The sequence below is a fragment of the Cygnus olor genome, chromosome 16 (genome assembly GCF_009769625.2).
Source record: "Cygnus olor isolate bCygOlo1 chromosome 16, bCygOlo1.pri.v2, whole genome shotgun sequence".
In the NCBI taxonomy this organism is placed as follows: Eukaryota; Metazoa; Chordata; class Aves; order Anseriformes; family Anatidae; genus Cygnus; species Cygnus olor.
In genome coordinates this window covers 3270794-3295683 of record NC_049184.1, presented here as the reverse complement: position 1 = coordinate 3295683, position 24890 = coordinate 3270794, and the positions used below count along the sequence as shown (strand labels likewise).

The window sequence follows — 24890 nt, the reverse complement described above, 5'->3', positions numbered from 1 at the left end:
GGGTGCTGGCAGCATTGCACAGCCATGAGCTCTGCGGAGCTGCTTGCTAAGCAGCTCAGAGGTCAAATACCCGTCAGAGGAGAAAGACCAAGGATGATGTGAGGCCTGTGCTGGCTGTGAAGTGTCTAGTGAGATTCACCAACATGTTCTGCTGCCTGGCGCTAAGCTGACGTTTAGGTATTTGTGTAGGGCTTGGCTTTTTATTACCGAGGTCCTGGGCAAGCAGCATTCAGCTGGTATGTGAAGGTAAGAGGGGCTTTGTCCTGGGTGGGCCGTGCTTGCTGACCTGTTTGACCCGCCAAAGCAACTGGAGGGAGCCGTGCTTTAGATGTGGCAGTGGGATACAGAAGGACCATCTCCACCACCTGCGGGGTTGGATTTCTGGCTTTAAGATGTCCCTGTACCTGAATACGACTTTCACGACCAGAACAAACAATTTTCTGCCATCCAACTAGAACCGCTTCTCAGAGCAGTGTCAGCTGAGGCGGGTAGAGAATGGCGAGCTGGGTACCTGTGCCTGGAAAGCTCCAGAAAGTCTCCCTTGAGGGCAGCCGTTCTTCCCGGCTGAGGTCTGGCCCTTAAATCTCAGTATTTCGGGGAAGTCTTTCTCCCCTGGGCAAGTCTATGTGTCTGCAAATCCAGGCATAGCTGCACACCCAGGCAGCAGAGAAGAAGGATGGCCAAGCCTTGTGCTCATGGGTAGAAGAGGAGAGGGACCTGTGGCCGGGGAGCCCTGGTGCTCGTAGTTGCAGAAGCGGCAGAAGCAAAGTAACTGCCGAGGAGGAGAGAGGTACCTGCAGTTCTGACACCGTGTTGGTAATCAAGTCCGTGTGAAATGTCCCACGTCATGTTTGCAAAGTAATAAATGGTAAAGGTTTGAAACTGAATGTAAGAGCAACTGCATGGTCAGAGCAGCAAGTCAAGCCACCGTGCCATCTCTGACTGTGGCCAAGTGTAGATGCAGAAAACATGAAAAGTAGGACATGGATGGTGACGTACGGGTTGATAGCTGCGCCTAAAAATAAGGTACTTTAGAAACACAAAATCTGCCTCGCAAGCAAGGCAGTGGCAAGCTGCTCCGAGTATTTGATTTGAGACTGAAGCTGGTGATGTTAGCGCTGCAGAAGGCTGTGTGTTTGTTTAAATCTGACGGTTCGCATCTAAGATAAGACAAGTTGCTCTCGAGCTGTGCTTGGGCCGAGGTGGAGGTGAGAGGCAGTGGTGGGGCTGTTGGTGGGGATGCTTTTCCTGCGACAAGCCCAGCTGGCAGCAAACGGCATCCCGTGCAGGGCTTCTGCTGGTCTGCTCTTGAAATGTTAGGGGGCAGCTTTCTGGGAAACGCACTTCAAGTACTCCTGTGGGATTCAGGAGAAACAAATCTTGATGATTGCCCTGCAGTAACAATGTCTGGTGGTGCTGGTCCTTGCTGCTGTCGTGAATGGGCTGATAGTGTTACCCTAGAGCAACTGTTCTGTGCTGCAGGGAAGCCTGACCCTCTGCAGCCTCATGCCCCCTTCTTGCTTGCTTGTGGCTGACCTCAGCCTGGGGGAGAGGTGGACAAGGGGGTGAATTTTTTGGTGCGGGGGGGCAGCGTATGCGTGGCTTAGCAGCAGAATTAATAAGGCGTTGTGGAGTTCACCAGGGCATAAGGGCAGTGCCTCGGACAGAAATCCAGATGTCTGAGCTGTATGGAGCAAAATTTCATGCGCTGTAGTGTGGATAAATTGTTTTCCCCAAGGTCTCACCTCTTTCCTCTCCTGCAGGGCCTGCGGGCTCCCTGCGGGTGGGCAAATCCCTCTGAGCAGACAGACGGGAGATGTGCGGGCGCCTTCATGTGTTACTTGGTTAAGATCTCTCGAGGATCATCGGAATGCTTATAGATGAGCTCCATAGTGTCTGCAGGCATTAGGGGTGAAGGCATTTGGTTAGCAATAATTAAATACAACTGCTATTTAAAAGGAATGAATCAGATGATGGGGAAGAGCATCCTCTCGTACATCTCCCACAAAAATCGATATCCCTTCTGCCAGGTGTGCAGCAGACGCTTTCAGATCCTGTCAGTCACATCCACGCCGACCGCAGAGGCAGCTGAAAGCACCGCACCATCCCGACGGCAGAGCTGCTTCCCAGGCTCTCAAGCCCTCTTCTCCCACCACGTGCCACCGTCACTGCCCAGGTGACATCTGGGCCACGGCCGGGGCCAAGTGCCTGCTGCTGACGGGCTCCATGGTGTTTGCTCTGCGGCCTCGTGGTCTGGGGACCTCTCCTATCTTCTGCTTGGGCTGGTTCCTGCTGGGACCGCTCGGTGCTGAGGGCTGGGTGTCCAGCTCGGACGCAGCGGTGGGCTCTCGGCATTGATGCCGGTGTGGCCAGCTCCAGAGCAGACGTGCAGGGAGAAGTTTTCTCTTGCTGAAACGTCCCAGGGCTGGCATGGCCGCAGGTACCGTGGGGTTGCAAATGGAAAATCCATTCCCTTATCGAGCTCGCTGCTGTGCCGGAGCAGGGCTGTTCCCCGTGTTTTTTCCATGTGCCACAATGCGTGCGGGTGGCTTTACACAATGAAAGGACTTCGGTCAAAAAGTGGTGTGCAGGCAAACAGGGCTTCAGCTGGTATCGTACGGGAAGGGTGTGGGCTTTGCAGTGGTGTTTTTGAGGTTCTGTTGGAAATTAGCTATTTTTCCCCCATCTCTTACTTTAAAGCCTGTTTTGCGGGCATTTGTTGTTGTTTTTCACATTCAGAATCTCCAAGCGTGTAGTTTAAAACGTCAGGAAGGGGGATGCAGGTCTGAAAGGTCGAGTACATTTGCCTGTTGCAGGTCTGATAAAAAATGGAAGCTTTACCCCAAAAAACAAATAAAAGGAGGTAGTCTCACTGTCACAGTCGGGTCGGGCTGCTTTCCCTGCAGGTGTCTGTGTTGCAACCTGCACTCACACATAACTTGCTGTGGAAAAATAAATGGAGAGCCGAATCGGAGACTTATGCCCTCAATTAATTTTTGTTCCACATAATCGGCGCTGCTGCATGCTTTGCCTTCACTATTTAGCTGCTTGGCTCAGAGGATGGGCCTGCTCCCGTGCGAGGGAAGCTGGGATTCGGTTCATGTTTGCACAGAAATCCTGCTCTGATCTTCCTTTCTTTGCCTAAGGGCAGGGATCCTGCTGCTCCTCTGATGCTGGAGATAAATTTTGTTAGCAGATACTCTTCTTTGGGAGAGCAAAGGGGAGAGGGGAGTGGTGTGTAATGAATTCTTGAAGGAATAAAATTTCCTTGTCTTCGAGCATCGTCTTCTCTGGAGTCGTACAGTGCTGCCCTTGAGCCGGCGTCTGCGCTGCCTCGGGGACAGGCACAGTGGGGGCACAGTGGGGACTTTGCTCCCTGTTTAGAGGATACAGCCCTAATTGAAGAAACAAGAGGAATCGGTGCAGTTGGTGTGCGGTCTCTGCAGATCTGTGGGCTGTTGAACAGTTTTCTCTATTGCACAAGACTCGTTTGATGTGCAGTTTGAAACTGAGCCCCAAACTTAGTTATAATTTGGACTTGATTCAAAACCGTAATTAGATTTTTTTCCCAAGTTCAAGCTGATTGAAATGTCCCTCTCCCTTCTCCAGATTGGAAGCTGGTGACCAAGAGCCCAGGTTGACCTGGAAGCAAAAGGCAAAACTGCGGTTTCGTACCTGGAAAGCCAAAGGGGGCTGCTTAATGCAGCAGGGCAGCAGCCTCGAGAGCGCTGCGGTGACCAGAGGCAGGAGCTCTGTACAGCAGGTGTTCTCCTCTAGCTTGAGGTTTTATAAAATGCCCCGAAGTCCTGCTGCCTTGCGACGGGAATCGGGTTCAAAGAGTGGCTTTGCCCAAGAACCACTCGGAGGGACACAAGTGTCGTGTGGTAAAACTGCCGGCGTTCGACAGGAGCTGGCCTGGCGCTCTAGCGGACTTGCATCCCGCATCCTACCTGCATCCTAAAGCGAAGCTGGTGGTGAAGGCTGGACCTGAAGGTGCAGCTCTCCCCTTGTTTGCAGCAGTTAAAGGGCAGCGTGCACACGCCTGGGGACCACCGCTGGATTTGTTTTGCTTGTCACGGAGGAGCAGTGTGGTTCCAAACGCGCTCGTGTGGGGGAGGACTGCTTGGCATGGGAGGGCTTTTTTTTAAGGAAGCAAGGAAAATAAGCCCGTGTTGAAATATTGCTGGGAAAAAGAACGTATATTGTGCTGTGTTGGGTGTTCACAGGAAATATACAGTGAAAATACTGAGGGGCTTTCCTCAAACAAGTGCCAATATTGTTAAGAGCGGAACAGTTGGGAGGAGAAAAGAATGAGGCACTTGCATTTTTCTACTACCAGCATCAGCTCCAAGGAATTTTTTGGACTTGCTGTTTCACTTTTTTCCTTTTCCTTCTTACTCGTGTTTCATTCCCACTGCTAGGAAAGAGCTCATTGAAGAGGGAGAGATTATCTGAAACCAGAGCTAACGCAGCCAAAGCAAAATGTTTTCAATTCTTTGGGGAAGAACCTAGCTTTAAATTTTGAGCTTTCCGTCAAGTGAGGAATACAACTTACACTGATGCACCTTCCCCACCAAATTTACCTTTACCAGCGATGGAACTTCCTTTGTGGCAGCCAGGTAAAGCGGTATCTTCGCTTTAAGAAGGTAATTGGGGCACAGATTAAGTTACTTACTTTGCATACAAGAAACCTGTGGGAAAGCCAAGAATCTCTCCCCAGACTCCCAGTTTCTGATGAGATCTCTCACCCAGAAGACTTCTGTACCCTCTCTTCCCCACCAGCACGCCACGGCAGTCTGTAGGAGTTGTGTTCCCTGAGGGGTCTTAGCTGAAATCTTTTGTTATTTTTTTTTTCAGGTAACATTCCTTGCCACTTTGACCTTCTTTCCTTTCGTTCAGTCGTGCTGCACGTGTGCTGCTCGAAATGCTGTAGAAGCTGAGCGAGGGAAGGAGCTGTTTGCTTCTGAGATACCAGTGAACTTGAGTCATGTGGCAGTGACTTTCTGAATTTTCACTCCCCTGTGTGGTTAACCTGCGGGTGCTGTGGGGCTTGCAGCAGGGTGCAGGAAGAATTGCATGGTGCCTGCAAGAATAATTTGCAACCAGAAGCCACGGTCAGAGCTGTCAGTGTGGCACTGAGGGACGAGCAGAGTTTCACCGATATCTTGTGCAGCGCAGAGCCAGAAATAATAGTCCCGAGGGGGCTCTCGCAGTGAGCTTGCAGCCCGCAGCCAGGCAGGTGACCTTGTTCTGCTTCCCCCTGCCTGTCTGTGCAGGCTCCTGACCCCCGCAGAAGGGTTTGCTGCTTTTTATCTTGAAAGCACTGGCTCAGGTGTGCGTTAATGGGTTGTTTGACGCGCTGCCTTGGGCTGCATTCGCGGTCTGTGTGTTAGCAGCTGCAGGTTTCTGCCTTCAGCTCTGCTGCCGGCCGTGCCGTCCTGGAGGAGGTGGCAGCTGGTGGCACCCTTGTTGCCTGGAGATCCAGCTGAAGGTGAGGGTGCAACCTGCCTGCCACGGTGTGGGACTGGGGAGATACACATTTCAGTTTCAAGTAGGAGGGAAACACTTCAGGAGGCTGGGAAACGCTGCGTTGCGGCCTTTCACCACAGGCATTCTGGCATCCTCCTCCCCTGGGGTTTATAGGAAATGTGACTTTCCTGTGGCACTGTGGGGGGAAATTGGTGTTTCGGGGCTGGGATTCCTTGGAGGGGCAGGCACGTCTCTGTGCAACCTCTGGGTGATTTGAACTTCCCTTCCCGGTTGCCTCTGTGGCCTCTGGTGCCTGGTGCTCTGTCCTTTTGCATTTGGCAGGCCCAGCGGCTGAGTCCTCTGCTCCAGGTGTGTGAGGTTGTGGAGGTTTGGGCATTCGGGCAGTAACGCTTGGCAGCGTCCTTGTTAGCAATGCTCTGATGAAACATTTGCCCAAAAGGCAAGAGGCGAGAGACACAGTGATCTAATAATGAAAGAAACACGGTTCCAGGCTCTGGTTATCGTAACACGACCCTCTTGTCTTCATGCATCCTGTGCTAATTTAAAAAACAAACAAGAGCTTTTTATCCAGAGGCAGTTCGCCGCTCCTGTCCTTAAGCCAGGAGAGGGGTTTGCTTTCTCGTCTTCCTGAAGATCTGGAAGTAGATCTTCCTGAAGGTCCCAGCAGTGACACCAGTTAGGAAATGGCTTGGAGCTTGTTGTGCATGAGGGGGACGCTGCTGCCGTCCTCGTCGCATGGCGTTGTGCGAACAGCAACCTCCAACTCGCCAAACCCGGGCTGGGGGAAGGACTGGACCTCAGCTCTTCATGTCTGGATGGCCCCACGCAAGCACATCTGCTTTCCCTGCTCCTTGGGCAGCCCCCGCCTGCCTCCTGCCTTGTTTTTCCCCGGGGACAGTTGAGCTCCTGTGCCTGCCTTTTCCTGCCCATCCCACAGCCTGTCACCTCCCGCTCTTGGTGGCTTTCTGGCATCTCTCTGGCTGTCTCCTCACCGCGTTGCTGTGCTGCCAGGGAGCTCATCCCCATGTTGGGGAGAAAACGATGAAGAGCTGCTTTCTCCAGACCTTGGGGAGATAGATCCTTGCTGGTCACCCAGGCCGTGGTGCAGGTGTGTCTTGTATCGATGAGCAGTGACAGTGCTGAGGGTACTGCTTGAAAAAGGAGCCTGTGAATTCATCAGTGGTGCTCGTTGCTGGAGGATGTGTTCAGAAGGACTGCAACAGGCTGGTCATCCAGAATAGCATGGGTGAGCCTGGGTCCTGCTGGGAAGGAGCAGGGGTAAGTTTGGAAACTCCTCACCTTGCCATGGTGCAGGAGTCGATGCTGAGGAAATAAATAAATTGGGCAGCCGCCTCTGCTGCAGGCTGCTTATGTGCTCAGATCCCTGCTATAGGCTTTTGTGCTTGGTTTCCAATTCCAGTTGAGAGAAGATTAACGTGAGGTGGGGAGGAGAGGGCTATTTCTGTCGCTTTTCATGCCACTGGCTTGACTTCATGCTGCAAACTCAGACACTTCATCCAGTCAGCTGGGCCCAGTCCTGCAGGTGTCTTCCCACAAACGATCCAGGGAACAAAAATGATCTCCTTCACTTCAGCGGAGTCTGCTCACGTACACAGGCCTTGAATTTTACTTTTGCTTGAAAGGTGCACAACTTAAAGGAATTATTTGTTTGCCAAACTATTTTGTTTCAGTGTGTCCCATTCAGTGGTTGCTCTGCCAGAGTTTGTGTTTATCTTTTTTTTTTTTTTTTTTAAGTGGAATAAAAATTAAATCGCTTAATGATACTTAAGCAAATGACTCTTGCAAGTGTGTGCGCTCTGCTTTGGTGTCATGCTGTGCTTTAAGTAGCTCCTTGAGGAGATGTGGCAGAGGATTTGCAGGTCTTAGCTCTGGCGGGGAGAGCAGAGTGCTCTCTGGCATCACCCAGCAGCATTGCTGATTGAATGGATCCAGCTCCATTCTCAGCGACGCTGTGGCAAAGTGTCTGTAAGTTGAGTGCTTGGTAGGAAGGACTGGGGGGCAGCCCTGAGTGCTTTCTGGAACAGGAAAACAGATGCACTCGGTGTTTTCCTCTACTAACCACTAAATCTGATGTGGAAAAAGTGTGTGTACAGGAGATGAAGGCCCCCGCCAGTCCCTGCACGGCAGCAGCTTGTTGCAGCCAGGGATTCACTAAAGGCACAGAATCAGGGTCTCTGGTAATGCAAGTGAGTAACCAATGCCCAGAAAGAGTCCTTTTGAACTTAGCGAGACATATCTTGTGTTGAGGTGAGGCAAAGTATATAGGAAACACGACGTTTTTTAAAGGTTGTGTTTGCCAATGCTTGCACGCCCTTTGCAGGGCCTGCTGTCTGGCACTGTTGGAGCGGGTCCTTCCCCGCTGAAAGCCACGAGCACAACACAACAGCGAGCGCCTCGCCTCCCTCCTGGCCCCGACACAGCAGTGCTCGCTGTCCCTGCGTCTCACAGGATGTGCTCGGCTCCGTGGCTCAGATCTGCTGAGCTCATGGAAACCGAGTGCAAGGGACGGTGCTTTTTTTCATTTCCTTAAATAAAACAGAAACCAAAATGCGATGCCTTGCAAACCACAGACACCCACACAGCCAGCTCCTGTGTCACTTTGCAGGTAAACAAACACTTGGGCCTGTACCTCTGCTGTAATGACGCCGGCTGGTTTGTGTGACCAGAAGGCAACATGCCATCTTTTGGTACAGAGGAAACCAGGCTGTTGGAAAACAGGTAGCTGGAGTGATGGAGCTAAAGTCTTCATGAGGCTTTTGGGATCTGTGGAGGGTGCTAAGGGACTTGTGCCTAAGCAGCTGAGCTGTATCCCCTTCAAGAAGTCCTCTCCAGGGGACCTCTCTGCTCCTTTAGAGGTTCGTTGGGTGGTTTGGGGATGGGCTGGTTTTGGTGTTAGGGCAGCTTGATCCTAACGGGAGCAGCAGATGTCTCCTGGTGTTCGTGCATCCCTCGTTGCCATTTCATTTCTTCCCCTCTGTAGGCAGCTCACCTCTCCCCGTTTCTGCTGTTGTGAGAGCAGGAAAACCAAGAGAGCTGTGTGCGTGCAGGAGAGCTGGAACACGGGGGAGCAGAGCAAGCCATGCTTCTCCTCGCCTCGTATCCTTCCAAGGTGCCGTCCACGAGGAAAGCTTCCAGCTTCCTGGGGTAAACAGAGAAGCACTGAAATACTTTACGTGCTTTCCAAAACCTGCAGAATTTGGCCATCATTTCTACTTTAGGTGTATTTTGGGAAATATTTGTTCATCTTTCAGCAAACAATGGTGGAAGCGGGGTGGGAAAGGCGCCGGGTGGGAGTGCCGGCGCGGTATGCTGAGAGGCATTTCCTGCCCTTATCTCCGCCACTCGAGGTATTGTCAGCGGGCTTCAGATCTGCAGCCTGTGTTACTGCAGCGGAGATCGCCAGAAAAGATACCTGTGCAGGAACGCCTGCGTGGGGCAGGAGCCATGGGAGGTGGGGAAGAGCTTCCCAGCAAAATGCCTGTGCTTGGGAAAGGCATTGGTCCCAAAACAAAGCCGTTTTGGGAAGAGGCCTGCATTGGTGCCAACCTTGCAGAGCTGCTGGTGGAGGTCAGCTTGAGCAAGTACTTGAATTTCTTGGTAGCGTCTTTCTTAGGAAAAAGTTTGCAAGGATTTGGGTTTGTACCTATGTGGAACTGAAATATTTAATTATTACTGAATATGAACTGAAATATTACTGAAAATGAATATTACTGAATATGAACAGAATATTTAATTACTATTCTCATTATTATTAATAATTTATTTACTTTTACTTTTGCGATCTTGAGTTCTCATGGGACTGAAACATTTTTTTTGTGTTCAGATCTATTCTACTCTCAAAATAAGGTTTGCAGGTGCTACTGAAGCTGCCCTTGGCCTCTGCTGGCCCTTTACTGGATAAAGCAACTGCCCAGGACCTGCCTGTGTACTCTGGCTGAGTTTGTTTGTTTTCAGTTTTCAAACCAATTATCTCGCAGAGGAAAGGACATGCCTCGCTGTCAGTCTGCTGAGGTATTTATAGGTGAGGTCAAACCCCGGTGGCAGGTCTGTGGCAATGTTTGAAAGGAGTGGATGTCTCTGCCTTGTGCAACTTGTTGGGACGCTGCGGGTGTGCAGCACGGCTTGGACATCTCCCAGCAGCTCCTCGGAGCTCTGATATTGTATGTGGTTATTTGCAGCTTACCCTGATTTGGCACGCTAGCCTTGCCATTCGATGTGCTACACGTGAGTCTATTTGGAATGGATTTGCTCAGTTTGCTTGCAGCACTGACTTTATTTCATGTGCATCTTTCCCTGTTGAGCGGCTCCTTAAATCTGGGGCGCGTTTCCTTCTGCCGGTGATGGGGTGGCTGCCCGTGGGCCTCCCAGCTGACCGCTCTGCGGGTGCTGCTGCGAGATGCTGGCTGGTGTTGTGGTTGCACCACGAGTCCAGCTCTGATTTAACTGTGCTTCTTGCTCTGAGCATAGAGCCTGTACAGCAGAACCAGAATGGCCTACTGCGTGCTGAAGAGAATATCTGGGGAAAAGTGAAATGAACACGAAACACCATGTTTTTAAGTGGCTGAGGTGGTTAAAGTGTTGGTAATGCCTCTCTGGGAGACATCTGACCCATCTGCCCTCGGCTAGGACTGGAGTAAGAAGGGGTGATGGATGAGGAAGTGGAGCACAGGTGATGCTTGTGGAAGGTAGAAACCTGCCTGAGGATGTGTCTTGGTATCTCTCTCACGGGTTGTCTGAGGAATGACGTTTGTGAAAGACTAAGTAAGATCTTTGTTAGTTCACTTAAGCTTTTTTCTGCTGATAAAAGAAGGCTACCTTGAACTGTAGACATGAAGGAATTGCTTGCTAAAACTGCTACCTAGTCAAGAGGGTTTTGCTTGGGTGTTTGAAGTGGGTGAGAGGTGGAATCACAAAGGCCAGTGAGAAGAGCCAAGCAATTAAAATGCAATAAAAAGAGCCTTCTTTTGAGATGGTAGTGTTGCCTGCTGAGTTTTCCAGTGGGCCGGTCTTAATCATTTGTCTACGTGGATGTGACTTGATCCCTCACACTTTCCTCCTCTTTTCAGGCTTCCACCACATTCCTACCACACTCTGCGATGGGCCCTTCCCAGCTCAGCCCCAAGATGCTGGTATAGCACGAGGCCACCGTGATCTTGAGGACCTGTGGAAGGACATCATTTCCAGCTGGGACGTCCTTCACCTCCTCTTTCCCGGCAGAGGCGATGGATGCCCACGTGGACCTCCTGACAGAGCTGCAGCTGCTGGACAAGGTGCCCACGCTGGAGAGGCTGCGGGCAGCCCAGAAGCGGAGGGCTCAGCAGCTGAAGAAGTGGGCACAGTATGAGAAGGAGATGCAGCACAAGAAGCGGAAGCATGAAAAGAAGAGAAATGCTGTTAACCAGAAGAAAGTATCTTTTGAAGCCAGTGTTGCTCTGCTGGAGGCCTCTCTGAGGAACGACTTGGAGGAAGGTAGGATACTTGTATCTGGCAATTTATTTTTTTGGATACCTGTGAGGTCCGTGTAGCTCCTTGGTGTGCAGAGGCATCTGCATTGACATCCACGGACAAGACTAACCTTGGCATGGTGTTGATCTCTAGAGTGTTGCCATCTCTGGCATAGCTGCAGGGTTGGGTTGCTGAAAGCACGGTGAGACACCATCGTTACCTAGAATGACACCAGGAGTGGGTGCACAAGTGACAGGATGGGGCAGGAGTTAAGACCAAGATTTGGGAAAAGGAAGACAGCTTTCATCTCTTTCCTTTTCACACTTCCCATTTACAGAAGGTGAGAAACACTCCTTCGCCTTTTGGGTGTGCCTATTTTAGAGGTTTTTTTGGAAGTCCGCCACAGGGATTTACATGTCACTGTAAATCTTTTCAGCTTTTCTGCTTGGGGGATGGATTGAGAGCTACATGGATGTATGAATTTTCTCCATTTAGAATACTGAAATTCATTTCTGTGCTTAATGCTTCCCATAGAAGTGAAAACTCCAAATTGTTGAGAAATCAGTTTAATTGCTCCATTTCTAAGTGGGTCAAAAGGCTTTGCTTTTGTTTAAAATGAAGGGGAAAAAACGCCTAAAAGTCAATCCAAATTAGCCTTAGTAATGCAATGGGAAAAACCTGTAAGCTCCGGGAAGCCAGGGCTCTGGCAGTGGTTTGGAAATGGGACAGCTGAGCTGAGCTCTGCTGCTTCCAGCAACACTGCTGCTGGGTCTGAGGGCTCCTCAGCCCTGTTGAAGGGACAACGAAAGAGGCCTCTGTTACTCTGCCAAATGAGAGAATTGGGGCTTTGTTCCTACAGTGGCCACTGCAATTCTCCTGTGACTTCTATAAATGAAATACAGAACCTTTCTCTTCCAACACAGTAACATTTTTAAAGCGAAATCCTCTCTGGGAAGAGAGCTTGGGTCGCCTGTTTTCCCAGTCCTGCCACTACAAGCAGCGGGCAAACACCTGGTTTTCCATTGCTGAAGATACCTTTAAGAGGCAGAAATCTGTCTGCCTCGCCTCTCCCTCCATCTTTGCCTCATTTCCTACCAACCCAGTCACCGTGTACCACTGCTCATAAAGTCTAAGTCAAGATAGGGGGCTCAACCCTACTAGGAAATAAGGACAAATGCTCCCCAGAGATGTAAAAACATTTCTCTGAGGAGACCTGGAGCAGTCTTTGGGGTTGCGGCTCTGCCAGGTAGTGAAATTGGTGTGATCTTCATCACCCATTGGTGTTGCAGAGACAAAGGAAGATGCCTAGGAAACCTGACCAGTTGGGTTGCATCTCTGCTAGTGAATGTTGCTCTGGTTTCCAGCATCTTCTGCAAGAAGCAGTGTATGTGGGTAGAAAGTAAGAAACTTGTCTTGTAAGGAACCTCCGAGAGTTATGTTCCTGTTTCTGAGAAGGCCTTTCATGCACCACTACTTGCCCTCACATCCCACCAGTGCACGTTTCATACTGTTTGGAAATGGAGGGATTTGGTGGCGGACTGCATTTCCGCCCAGGTGGTTACAAGCATTTCCAAGTCCTGCTTTGTGTCTGTGTCTGTGCATTCATTTGTTACCTCTCCATGGGAGAGCAGACCTGTGATAATGAGTAGCAACCTGCAGGCTTTTCTTTCTTTCTTCCTTGCTTTAAAGGTTTAACAATTGCTTCCAGCTCTCTGCTCCACTGAGCCTGTGTTTCTCACCCTGAGCAGTTCTGGTCTTCTAGGAAAGCCCCATCAACGAAGCCAACTAGAGCCGTGCTGTGAAATTATATCTGCTAGCATCAGCTGAGGTGACAGATATATGACATTTATCACCCATGCCTGTACAGAAAGACACTTGGCAGCATGTGGTATGGTTTTGAGCACAGCTGCAGGTGCTCACGGTGCTGGGGTGGGCAGTGAGTACCTCATCGTCCCCCTCTTCATGCAGCGGTGGTGCATCTGCTCAGCGCTGGGGCTCTCATCGTGTTGGCCTCTTTCCCTTGGTGAGCCCAGGTCGCGACTGCAGGCCTTAACCATGGGTGCTTCCCCTGCATAGCTGGGTTTCTCAGGTGCCTCAAGTTTCTTAAACCTGATGGCTTTGGTGGTCAATTAAGTCCTAAAAATAGCCTGTGGGCAGGGTCTGTCCTTTTGTGTTGTGGCACCAGTATAAAGGGAAGGAGGGGATGGCATCGATCCCAGATGCCAAACTGGGAAAATTCCTTATCAAGAGCCCTAGGCCAGAGTGAATTCATGGCCTTTTGAAGGTCCCAGGGGATGATTTCAGCATATGAATCATCTTTTGTTTCCATGTGGGAAGTGAAGGGGGAGGAGAAATATACATTATTAAAAAGTTGAGAAGTTTCTGTGAGGAAAGTTAGAGCTGGGGGTGCCGTTAGCACTCGTCATCTCTGAACTACCTCTGAGCGGGCGTGCAATTTCCATCCTTTATTAGTTTTCTCTATTTTTTTTAACATTCTCACTCCTGAGGTGGAAGAAGGGATGACAGTAGGTGCCATGCAATGAAATTAGGGATGAGCGGAGGTGAAGAGCAAGTTAGCTTTCTCTCTGGAAGGTGTGTTTTGCTGTGGCGTGACCTCCTGATGGAGGTGGGCCAAGTCCCGCGAGATGGCAGCAGCAGGGCAGGAACCTGACCCTGCCCTTCAGAGCTCTGTGTCCCCCGGGGCCTGGCCGTGCTGACTGCGTCTGCTGCTTCCTGCGTCTCACACGGGTGTGATTGAAATAGCAGCACTTGTTTTGCTCAAAAAACAACCTTTTGCTTTCAAAATCCCGTGTCAGCCTGAAAAGTGTTTGCTTGGAGGGTGGAGACGCTGAGAGCAGCTCAGGCGTGAGGAGAGGTGACAGCGGAGCTGCTTGGCCCTGCTGCCACATGCGCAGCCCAGGGCCCGAGCTGGTGGCACTGTGGACGTGGTGTGGTCATGTGGGGGGATTTTTGGAGAAAGAGTTATTTGTGTGGAGCCTTGTAGGTCTGTGTGGGACACGGCTTGTAGCCCCATGACAGGCACTACGATGGGTTCACGTCATCCTTGCTCCTTTCAGCCAAAGGCCAAGCCACCACAGCTTCCTGTCTGGGGATGGCGAGGCAGTGAAATGGGGCTGAAGGAGATGGCTCTGATGGGGCATGTGGGCAGGAGCTGCGTGCATCTCCTGCAACGGATCTGTCAAAATGTCCCCGGTTTAGCAAACAAGCTGCTGCGAAATGCTCGCTGAGATCTCTGCTGACAGAACCAGGCCTGGGCCAGCCGCCCCCCACGGCTGCAGAGTGCTGGCTGGGACCTGCGGTTTGAAGCTGAAGTACCTACAGACAGCTCCGAGGGGAGAATGGGGGGCTCCCAGGTGCCAGACAGGACCCACTCCATCCTCCCCCATGGAGGAGCTGGGAAGGCCACGCTCTGGAGGAGCATCATGCCCAATAGTTACTCTAAAAGAAAATATACTGAAGCCCCAAGCCCAGCTCTAGGCACAACCTAAGCTGGCTGCAGGATGATGCTGTAGATGGGTTGGATGGGTGGGGGAGTCACTGGGAGGTCTGGAAAGGAGATCTGTCCGTTGTGTCTGCTGGACCAGGGGGTGCAGTTACAGGGGATGAGAGGAGGAAAAACAGAATGGCAGCTCTGTGCTTGTCGTGAAGTGCGTCTGCTGTGGGATAGGAGATGGACGGGCACTGGGGTAAAGCTAGGAGGGAGGACCCCAGGCTATCTGTGTTATAGTGGTGTTGTTGTATTTAACCTCTGTTTTAACAGTTATGAAGGAGATTTGCTTTATAATGCAAAAAACTGTATAGCTACTGTACTAATTTCCAAGAAATTACAAGGGCTGCCGAAGGCTGCGAGGTGGCGGACGGATGCTGTTGGCAGGAGGCTGGTCCCAGGGTGGTGTCTACTGTCGGGCTGTCGAGTCTGGGGCTTTCTGCATCACTGAGCTGCCGTAAGAGCAGTTCTGGGGAGCTGGGAGAGAGGCTGGCATCCTGTAAATGGAAAAAAAAAGAGCTCCCAGCGGCCACCTGCAAGGGCGCATAGCATTTTCTGCCTGGAAGTGCCTTTGCATGCCTGGCCAAGTTGCAGGGGGAGCTTCTACCCCAATGGCAGAGGCTGGAGGGTTCACCTTAGTTATGGGGCGAGCTGTGCTCCTTTCAGGAAACCATCGGAGAAATAAAGCCCCTGAAGGACTGACTCACCTTCCCGCAGTGCTGAAAGTGCCCTGGTTTCTCCTGTTCCATCCCTGCGGGTTCCCGTCCCTATGGGCGCAGCTCCAGCAGCATCACTGCATGCGGCGAAGTCCTTCAGCCCCCACCTCCTGTGAGCAAAACTTTGGCAGGGCCAGAGAGTTCCGTGAAACTGTTTCTGGGGGAATTCAAACATATAAAAAGGATCCTAATGGTTGGTGTGCCAAAAGGGGAATGAAAACTCAGTGTAGGACCTGGCATCCAGCAGACTTGATCCTGTGAGCAGTTTGGGGTTTGCTGGGCCCTTGCCCCCACCCCACCACCTTGCACACTCTGTATGGGGTAGTGCAGGGCAAGCTGAGGTGGCCTTTCATCTCGTTGAGATTTCCACCACAAGAGTGTAAGTATTGCACAGCTTATTCATACAAGCACATCCCCCAAGTTTCCCTTTGTAATGACCCTTAAATCCTAAATGCTTGGTAATACGGAGGGTGACAAGCCCTTGTGTGCAAAAAGCACAGCCCTCCCCGGGCAGCTCCTTTCCACTTTTTGGAATAAAACCAACCTTGTCATTTGCAAAGGCACTTTAAAGAGAGGCCCTAATTAGTGTCTATAAATTGCTTTCGTTAACCTTTCCTAGCTGATGTGATCTGTTCCCTTGTTACTAAAAACCTTTTATGAGTTGCCTTAATTTTCCACCCACATTATTAGTCTCCTGAAGCTTTTTACATAGAGTTCCTGTGTCCAAGTCTATGAGCAAGTGCATTTATCTGTTTCAGAAGATTTTTCTCCTGGGCTTTGTGCCCTTTGAAGGGCTCTGAAAGAAAGTGTCTTTTATTGCCAGCAGTCTGAGTGTATACCTGTGCTTTTGGGGAATGACTCGAGTCAGAAACGAAGAGTTTCTGCTCAATAACAAAAGCATTTCTTGAGTTTTTAAACTCCGTTGGTGTGGAAATGAAACCCCTTCTCTTCAAGAAGCTACGTGTGGGAGCTCTTGGCAGTGATGGATTTTGTTAATTTTGTTAATGGCAGTTGATATGTCTTCCAAAAGCAGATTCACGCACTTGGCCAGATTTAACTTGGCTTCTTTCACACAATCTGAACCTGATGCCAAGGCGGGGTAGCTCACATATGACAGCTAACGAGATGTCATCTGGGAGCACAAGCAATATTGAATATGCAACTTTCTCTGTTGTCATAACAAGTAAATTTTTTTTCCCCCTGACTTGCTGGAGTTTCAGTGAAGTGGGAACATTATTTCCATAAGAGCTTGAAATGCAAACTTTCCTTTTTGGAAATTACTGCTGAAAGTCCATCTCAGATTTACGTCCCCGGATTTGAGTCAACTGAAACGTTTTTGTTTCAAACTCTTTTTCAACAAATTTTAAGATGTGACCAGAAAACGCATGTTTTTTATTTTTTTTAAATATCAAAATGAAATATTCCCTTAACTTCTTCTTTTTTTTTTTTTTTTTTTACTGTTGCACAAGCCGTTGTGGAAAAGCATTGGTTTCAGTGGGTTGAGCCTCTTCGTGATGGTGATTTTGTGGAAGAGCCGGGGTGCCTGCTCGCTGGGCGCTGGCTGCTGGGTGTGCTGAGCATCGCTGTGTGCCGTTTCAAGGTGTGAGTTGAGAAGTGGGATTTTCCCATGTGTATGCACCAGAAACTCTGCATCTGTGGAGTCTCTCAGTTCCTAGTAAGGCTCGTAACACTGCACCCAGCGAGCAAGTGCTTTTCCTGGCTAAAACACAAACTGCAAATGCACACTGTAGTAACACATCCTGCCTGTCCTTGCTAAGACATAGAAATACAGGGATCCTGGATGGGATTTTTTTAACTGAAATGAAGCCTCCAAATGCTCGTCTGCCCACCCACACCTCCCTGGGCACATCTTCCCATTTGTGCTGTATTTCAGCAGTGCATGCTCTCAGCTCACGCCATGGAAATGGGTTGGTTTCATGTTGTTTCAGTTTCTGGCTTTTATGTGTGCCAGTTTCTACCATTTCTCATGCTACTGAAAGTATTTTTTTGTGCATCTTGTAATAATCTTATCAAATAAGCACTGCATGTTGGGTTCAAGCTGCTTGTCCCTCTAGAAAGGTGGTTCTGTTTGGATTCAAGATGTTTTAAATTAAAGAGGGATTGGTCAATGGCTGTTGCTGCTCCCAGATTTTGTTTCTTACTAAAAGAGACTTAAATCACCTTAATTTGCTTCTAAAATTTGCCTACAATATATTGTGGAAGTGAAAGTCAGGAACCATCTGCTCGGCTGCATTAAAAAACCTGAGCTGTCTGCACATCGTTCTCTTTTTTTTTTAGAAAAGCACGCTAAAAAGTTGAGTTTCCTGGCAGTGAATGGCTCCTACCTGCCATTGCTGTGTATCAGGGATGCTGTGCAGACGAGGATGCATGGGCTACGCGTTTAAATCCAGCACAACGTATTTGTGCTGTTGATGGTCTCCACGCACCTGTAAGAAGGGAGTGTTCAGAAGGAGATCGAGGCAGTGGGCAGCAGAGGCTGAAGCTCTTGGCGCAGTGCAGCAGGTAGGATATGTCAGGTCACCATCTGCTCTCAAACCCTGCCCGGCCAAATCACAGCAGGGAGGGCTCGGGCGCTGTGGCTGCCTCTGTTGGGAGCCTCGGGGCTTCTGTCAGCCAAAGGCGGGTTGCTGCTGGTGCTGCGATTCAGCCGGGTGCTCGGGAATGCTCGTGCGTACAGCAAAGCGCTAAATGTCTCGCATTGAACCTCTCCATTTTCCATCCTGGCTGCTCTGCCCCTGATGGCATTGGGGCAGCCTTGAGTGGCTGCTTTTTGTTGTTATCTATGGGCTGCCAAATGTCAAAGTCAGAACTTCCAAATCGCAGCCCAATAATATTTGCTGATCTATTGCTGGCATTTCGAGCCAGTAGCTTCCCAGCTTGTTTGTCCTTGTGGTTTCCCCAGGGGGAATCGCTGCCTGCTGTCCGGATGAGAGGGACCAAGGCACAGAAGGGAAGCGATGGCGCTGATACGGGTTGGGCCAAGCAGCTCGCCTGGCTGCCTGCTCGATGGGATAAGGCTGGAGGGCTAATGCTGCAGCTCCTCGCTCCGAGGGGCTGTAACACGGGGTTTCTTGCACTCGCTGTGCTTCTTGCCTGCCTGGCTGCCTTCCAGGTGTGTGCTGTTTCCTACGCTCAGATAGCTGTGTGTTTTGTCCCACTCCAATAATGAGCAACAGGAGCGTGAATAACAGCTCAGTCAGGGACCCCGGCTATTTTCTGCGTAACAAGCAGCAGCAACCCGGAGCGAAATACCGGCTCTGCCCACGTTGGCTGTGACCTCCCCACTGCAGCGCTGTGCTGTGATAGCTAATCCAGTTCTGCCAGAGGTACGGAAGGTGTCAGCCTGGTCGCTCTTAAGCACTCGCTGTTACCTGGCATTTTGCAGCATCATTGTGTTTACACCTAGGTTTTGTTTATATATGTACTTTAAAAAAAAAAAAGAAAAAAGGCACGGTTCCACAGCCAACTCTTTGTAAATGAATAGTGGTGGAGAAATGAATATTTCTGGAGGTGAAGCCCTCTTGCAGGACCAAGTTGTACAGTTCTGATTTACCCTCATGTACCTGAGGATGCAGTGTTTGGGTGTCATGCCTGCACAGGAGGAACTTGGCTGCAAGCTGTGGCAGTGCATGGCTGCAGGCTCTGCTTTTTGCCCCCTCTCCTGGCCAAGGAGAACTTTAAAGGTGGATTAAATCTATTTTTTCCAGATTTAAATTCCTTCCTTGCTGGATTGAGGCCAGCCCTGCTCAGCTGGTGTAGGTTTCTTCCTCCTAGAATCATGGAAAATAGAGGTTGAGCAGGCCCTGGGAGGTCATGTAATCCCCCTCTTGCCCCAAGGCAGGATCAACTGTATCTAAAATGCTTGCTAATGAGGCTGGAGTTAGGTATCTTAGTGTATTTATAGGCATCTCCACAACACGAGAGCACATATTACCTGTGCAAACAGTCCAGCCTCTCCTTCAGTTCTGTGCATTCTTCCCACTTGCTTATATTTATCCTATTTATCTTCTTATTTTATTTTATTTTATTTTATTTTTTTGCTTTGCATCCCATCCTTATGCTTATTGACTGAGTTTTCCTACTTCCACGAAGAATGCTCTAATTCTTTCTCTAATAGCAGTTGCTATGGCAGCTGGTTCAGGCAGTGCCTTATAACCTAGTGCAGAGCTGCTTTTACATACACATTCACTGCTTGGTTTTTCCTCTGGAGCCTGGCCAGATCTTTGGCAAACCTTATCATCTGCAGCAAATGTCTTGACAAAAGAAAAAAAAAAAATCATATTCTGGCACCACTATTAAAAATGTCCTAAGCCTTGCCTACTCTCTAAGCCGTCACCCGGAGGATGCTAAATAGGACAGGAAGCACACTGTTTAATTCTGTCTGCTGATGCCTTTGTAATCAAGAGCTGAGATGCAATCAAGCACCCTGCACTCCTTTTAATTCGGGGAACAAGAGCCCATGTGCAGCTCCTAGCAAGCAGATGCAGTTTCCACTGAGGTCCCTGCAATTTGCAACTGCTTATTGCTGAATGTGGCCTCTGCATTCCCTAGATAGCATGAAGCAGACTGGCTGTAAACGTTATTCGTGTAGGAAAGTGGCTTAAGTTGCTCTGTTTCTCATGCTCAGTGTACATTTTGTAACAGTTTGCAGCATCCATCGGTTTGGTCAAGGTGGAGCTCCATCGTGGTTCCCTTTTTCCTGGTCGGCTGCCCTGCTCCGCCTGGCCCTGCCTTGCAGGTGGCTCAGAGGGGTGGTCCCTGCCTTGAGCACCAAGCTCTTAATTGCTACAGGGAACTTCCAAAAGACTCATTTCAATTTGTGTGCCTTCGCCCGGGCTGGCAAGAGAGATCTTATTAGTAAACTGTGTTCGCACGCAGTCTTCATTGGCTTCTCCAGCCCTCTTTTAACCTGGCTGGCAGCTGATGCTTCGTGCGGCGGAGAAGCGCTGTCTGCATGCAGCTTGCATCTCGTCCTGGTTGTGTTACACCCACATCTGTCTGGAAGCCTCCACGTCTTGAGTGTGTGTGGGGGGATTCTGGCACCTTCAAAGTATTTCCACGTTGGTCTGGTTCAGAACAGCAAAGGTTGGAGATCGAGTGCTGATAGCTGCCCGGTGCCGGCTGAAATGGTAACGCTCGAGCACAGAGTGAGACAGAATGGCTTGGTGTATTCAAGCAAAGTCCTTCACATTTTCCACTCTGAAAGATCCTCTCTGTCAAAAATGTCAGTTTCAATAAAAGCAAAAATTGACCAAGACAATACTTCTGAATGAAAACACGAAGCCCTTGCAGAGGGATACAGCAGCCTTCCTGTGCCGAGGTGTCACCGCTGCAGGACGCCTACCCTCTGCCCCTGCCTTGGGGTGAGGAAATCCCCTGGCAATGCCTACCAGCCCTCAGCCTCTGGAGGGGGGAAGGAGCGATGCCCCTGCAGCAGAAGACAGCCATTTCGCTCGTGTCAAGGACGCGGAGAGGAGAGCACTTGTTGCGTCTGTCTGCCAGGGTTAGGTTTGTGTCCCCCGTACTGCCCACGGAGACAAAAGAGGTCTGAACTGGAGGGCTGTGCTCAAGCCCCAGGAAAGTCTGTCAGCCCTGCAGGGACCAGCTCCTGGCTGAGAAATGACACGCGGGGCTCCCACAGACCCCGAGTTTCAACCTACTTAGCTCAGACTCCTTCTGTGACTTTCGAACTTTTCCGACCTGGTTTATTTTTCCATTTCGGATTCTGTTGGTTCATCTTTAATTAGCAAACTGTTAGGCCACAGCAGGGCTCCACAGGCACTAAATGGGACTCTGCTTTTAATTCCAACTCTGGTTTGGTAGCCCGAAATAGCAGCCTTTAGGAAGGGCCAAGCTCCCCCGAAGGAGGACAGTCCCCGTGGACCCGCACAGGGACATTCTCCTGGCTGTCAGGCTGTTGAGCACAGGGTTTTCTTTCTTCCTAACAGTGATGCTGTCAAAACAATGATGTTAGCCCTGGATGTGATACGAGGCTCCAGCACAGGCTGTAAGCAGTCAACTTCCAACCTGCTTCTTGGTGCGGTGCTGAAGTGGCAGCGTGTCTGGGCTGGTAGGTGAGAGCAGGTCATGGAGAGATGCCCACAGTCCACCTTGCTCTTGTTAGAAAGGCCGGTGGCGTTAAAACTTCCTGTTAAAAGGCAAGCCAAAGGGATTCCCTGTGTGCTTTCATACTAAATTTATTCTTCAGTAACTTGAACCACGCGGTTGTGAAACAGCCATGAACAAGCTGCCACTCTGCCCCCTGGCCCAAATTATTCTGATCTGTGACAATTTTCCATCACTCCTCAGAGCAAGGAGAGCTGTCACTTGAGGACCGGTCAGCGCCGAAGCTGTACCACGGGTTCAAAATTTGGGTCATGGTCGCATTGTCAGTGCTCTAACATTTCCCATGCACTTCGTAATGGTAACATTTGTGGTGTTGGTCTATCCAGTTACCCTAAGGGGAACGAGAGCAGGGAATATTTCTCGTTTCACTTGCATTCAAAGACTTGCCTGCCAGCTGAAGGGCAATGCTTGCTGACTAATGCACTCCTGCGAGGTGGGCCTGGCAGCTTGGACTGCAGCTAGAGGTGAAGGGAGCTGTGCCCCGAGCAGTGCAGCAGTGACGAGGCAGAGGTCTGGCCATCTGGCTTTGCGTGATCCTTCTGTTATTCTCTTCATCCTGAAAGCCTCCAGAAGCACATTGCTCCTTGAGCCTTTCTGGACCGAGCTCTGGTAGGAGCACATTCAGCTACCATTAGCTGTGGGCTTCTTGTGCACCCTGGAGCATTTTGGCCCAGGTCTTGTGAAGATACTGGGATATTTTAAGTTCCACTGAAGTCCATTTGTTTTGGTCACCTCATGCTTTTGTTCTGCTTAAGAACACAGAGTCCGTCTGCTGAATATTCAGCTCCCTTCTGGAGGATGGCGTGCAGAGCCCCAGCTAGGCGTTCCTGTCCTGGGGCATTAAAACACACCGATGTGGCGTTTTGGGGATTGCCCCGATCAGCCCCAGGAGCTCCCAGCAGCAGTGGAAATGCCTTTTCTCCTTGCTGCAGGGAGGAGCATTTCCCCAGGAACAGGAAAAACGCAGGGGATGTCGCCAGCTGCCCGCTGAGCTGCTGACATTGACTTCAGACTCGGCTTTGCAATGTCACGGCGGCAGCGCCACGGTCGCCAGCAGCCTCGGCTCTCTGTGCCCGCTGGAAGGAGCTGCCCCCTGCAGCATCATGCCTGGGGGCCCCGAGATGCTGGAGCTTTGGTGCTTCAAATCCCCGTGGGCTGACCCTGGGGATAAGGACACCGGCAGCGCTGTTGCTGTGTAATTGGGAGATGAAAGTAGCAGCTAGTTGTCACCCCCAGACCGTGCTTGGACTGGGCCGCAAGAGACAGTCCTGCCCCAAAGGGGGGCTGTGTGGGCCAGAGATCTCCCACAGGTTAGCACGTGTGTTCTTAGTGCTAAACAACAAAACCCAAAAGGGGCCCGATCACATGCCGGGCTTTTTTTGTCCTAGTACCTAACAATGTCCAACCCAATGCCGCTCCCTGAGGGTGCTGGGTGGTGTCTGCCTCAAGCACAAACAGGGACCTTTGGTGAGGCTCCTGCCGAGCCCTGGCTACATTTCTTATCTCTTGCTAAAATATGAGGACCCTTGTCCGGGCTGGGCACTGGCCCTTTTGTCGTGGTCAGTCCCTGTGTTTCTGTCGGGAAGCCCACGGGTTCTGCCGCTCCGCTGGCAGCCTGCAGCCTGGCAGATGTGTGCAGAAGGGGGGAGCCCCCCAGGGAGGTGGCCCTGGAGCTGGAGAACCCCAGGTGCCTCCTGGGGTGTGCATCTGCCTGCTCCCGATGCTATGGGAGCATTTCTGCACAGCAGCGACTTCTCTCAGCGTTACAGCTCCGAGGGCTGGCAAAGGCAAGCGGGGTGATGCTCTGGGGGTAGGTGGGGGGAAGGCCAGAGGTCTCCTGGACAGAATGAGAAGCCTTGGATGAAAGTCTCATTTACCAGGGATCTTATGGGGCAGAAGCTGATGGAGGCATTGCAGGAGGAGAGTGGGGAAGCTGGAGCAGTGCTGGGGTGAGCGTTGTTGGCATGGAGCGGCAGGAGGAGCGTGGGCAGGGCACCCACCACAGCTGGTGGTCCCGCAGAGACGTTTGGGGTGCAGCCTGCCCCAGCTCCAGGACAGCCTCCTGGAGGAACAGAAGTCTCCTGAGATTTGGCATGATTTTCAGCATGCAGAGAGCAAGAAAGAGAACATCTACCTGTTCTTGTGCGTCCCCTGGCATGGGCACAGCTCCAGAAAGCAGTAGGATGGGCAGGAGCACGCGGGACGCAGCCAGAGCAGCATCCTCTGAGAGCGCTGTCTGACCGGCCCTGGGGAGGGAGTCATTAACTTTCATCATTAACTAATCATTAACTACGTTTTGGGGAGAGCAGGGTCTGCTCAGCCTGCGTGCCTCCCACAGTGGAGATGCCTTCATTAGCCAGCCCCGCGTTAATGAGCAGCCCCGTAGCTGTGCTGTGAGCGGGAGCGTTAATGCCTGACCAGTGGGGCAGGAGCCCAGACACCCAGCAAGTCACCGAGAGGTCCCATTTAACCAAAAGTAGCCCCTTGTAAGTGGTGTTAGTGGCCCTGAATAAGAGTGAGCTCACCTCGGGGTGCGAGGGTTTCCACTGGGAGGTGGGAGCCCCATAGGGCTTCTTCCGGGGACGGATGCGGTGCCCCTGCGTGCGCATCGTGTCCCTGCAAGATGCAGCACCCCGAGCACCCCGGGCTGAGCACCAGGGCAATGCTGACGTGCCCTGGCCTAGCCGGAATGTGGCTTTCCTGGGAGCGGGATGCCAGCACCCGAACCACCTCCTGCCCGCACAGCCGTGCCCGCTGCCTGGGACGGGCCGAGCTCAGCAGCACGGCTTCGACCTGCCGGCGAGCAGGACAGACTGCCCAGCAAAGGCAGGGGGACACTGCCAGCAGGCAGTGAGCGTCGCTTACTCTCATTAATTTTTTTTTCAGGCTTTTTTGTATGGCCTATTTCATTTGGACTGGGGAAGTAAGCTACGGGGAAGGAAGCTGCCCTTATTTCAGAGAGTCTACCCCTAGCCTGTAAATCTGGGCCAGATCCGCTGGTAGATGCTGGCTGCTTTGTCCGACCATAATAATAACCATAAATGTCGCTTCATAGCTGATCTGCTTTGCCAGACGGATCTGGACCAGCCTCCCTCTCCTTCCTAATCAGGTTAGTTTTCCTTTGATCTGCCCCTGTTATAGGAGAAACCCAAACCGATGCAGCTTTATTCCCATCCATTTTCCATTCATCCGATGGCTCTTTACACGAGGCCATCTCAGCCCTACCTGAATTACAGCTGAGTTGTCTCACGCTGTAGCAGGTGTATCACTTTGTAAATCTTAGCTAATATTCACTGGGATTTTTATTTTTCCGGAAGTTTTGTTTCATTTTCAGACAGATTAGTTTTAAGTTGGCAAATGCACTAGCTTTAAGCAGAGGACATTTGCTGCTAGCTGTCAAAAGGAAAACACTAAATTGCTAATTATTGATCGTTGCTTTTTTGGGCCTCGGTTGCACTGATTTGCCGTGCAGAGCATCGCTTCCTCATGCTCTGACTATCTTTGGGAAAGCTGATCTCTGTAAGTCCTGCCCTCTCGATGATGGTGACTTACGTTTGGAGGAG

The 24890-nt window shown here is 50.9% G+C and overlaps 1 protein-coding gene across 4 annotated transcripts in view; it reads left to right on the top strand.

The window, feature by feature from the left end:
- PPP1R16B (protein phosphatase 1 regulatory subunit 16B) overlaps positions 1 to 24890 on the top strand; it is a 55412-nt gene that overhangs the window by 6000 nt on the left and 24522 nt on the right. For 2 of the 4 annotated variants that reach the window (XM_040575623.1, XM_040575627.1), the window contains exon 2: positions 10578 to 10980. In XM_040575623.1, the coding sequence (XP_040431557.1) occupies positions 10734 to 10980 (247 nt within the window). In that variant the 5' untranslated portion in view covers positions 10578 to 10733. Of the gene's footprint in view, positions 1 to 4446; positions 4620 to 8932; positions 9079 to 10577; positions 10981 to 24890 lie in introns of those variants that run through there. The other 2 variants (XM_040575626.1, XM_040575625.1) reach the window with 2 other exon arrangements.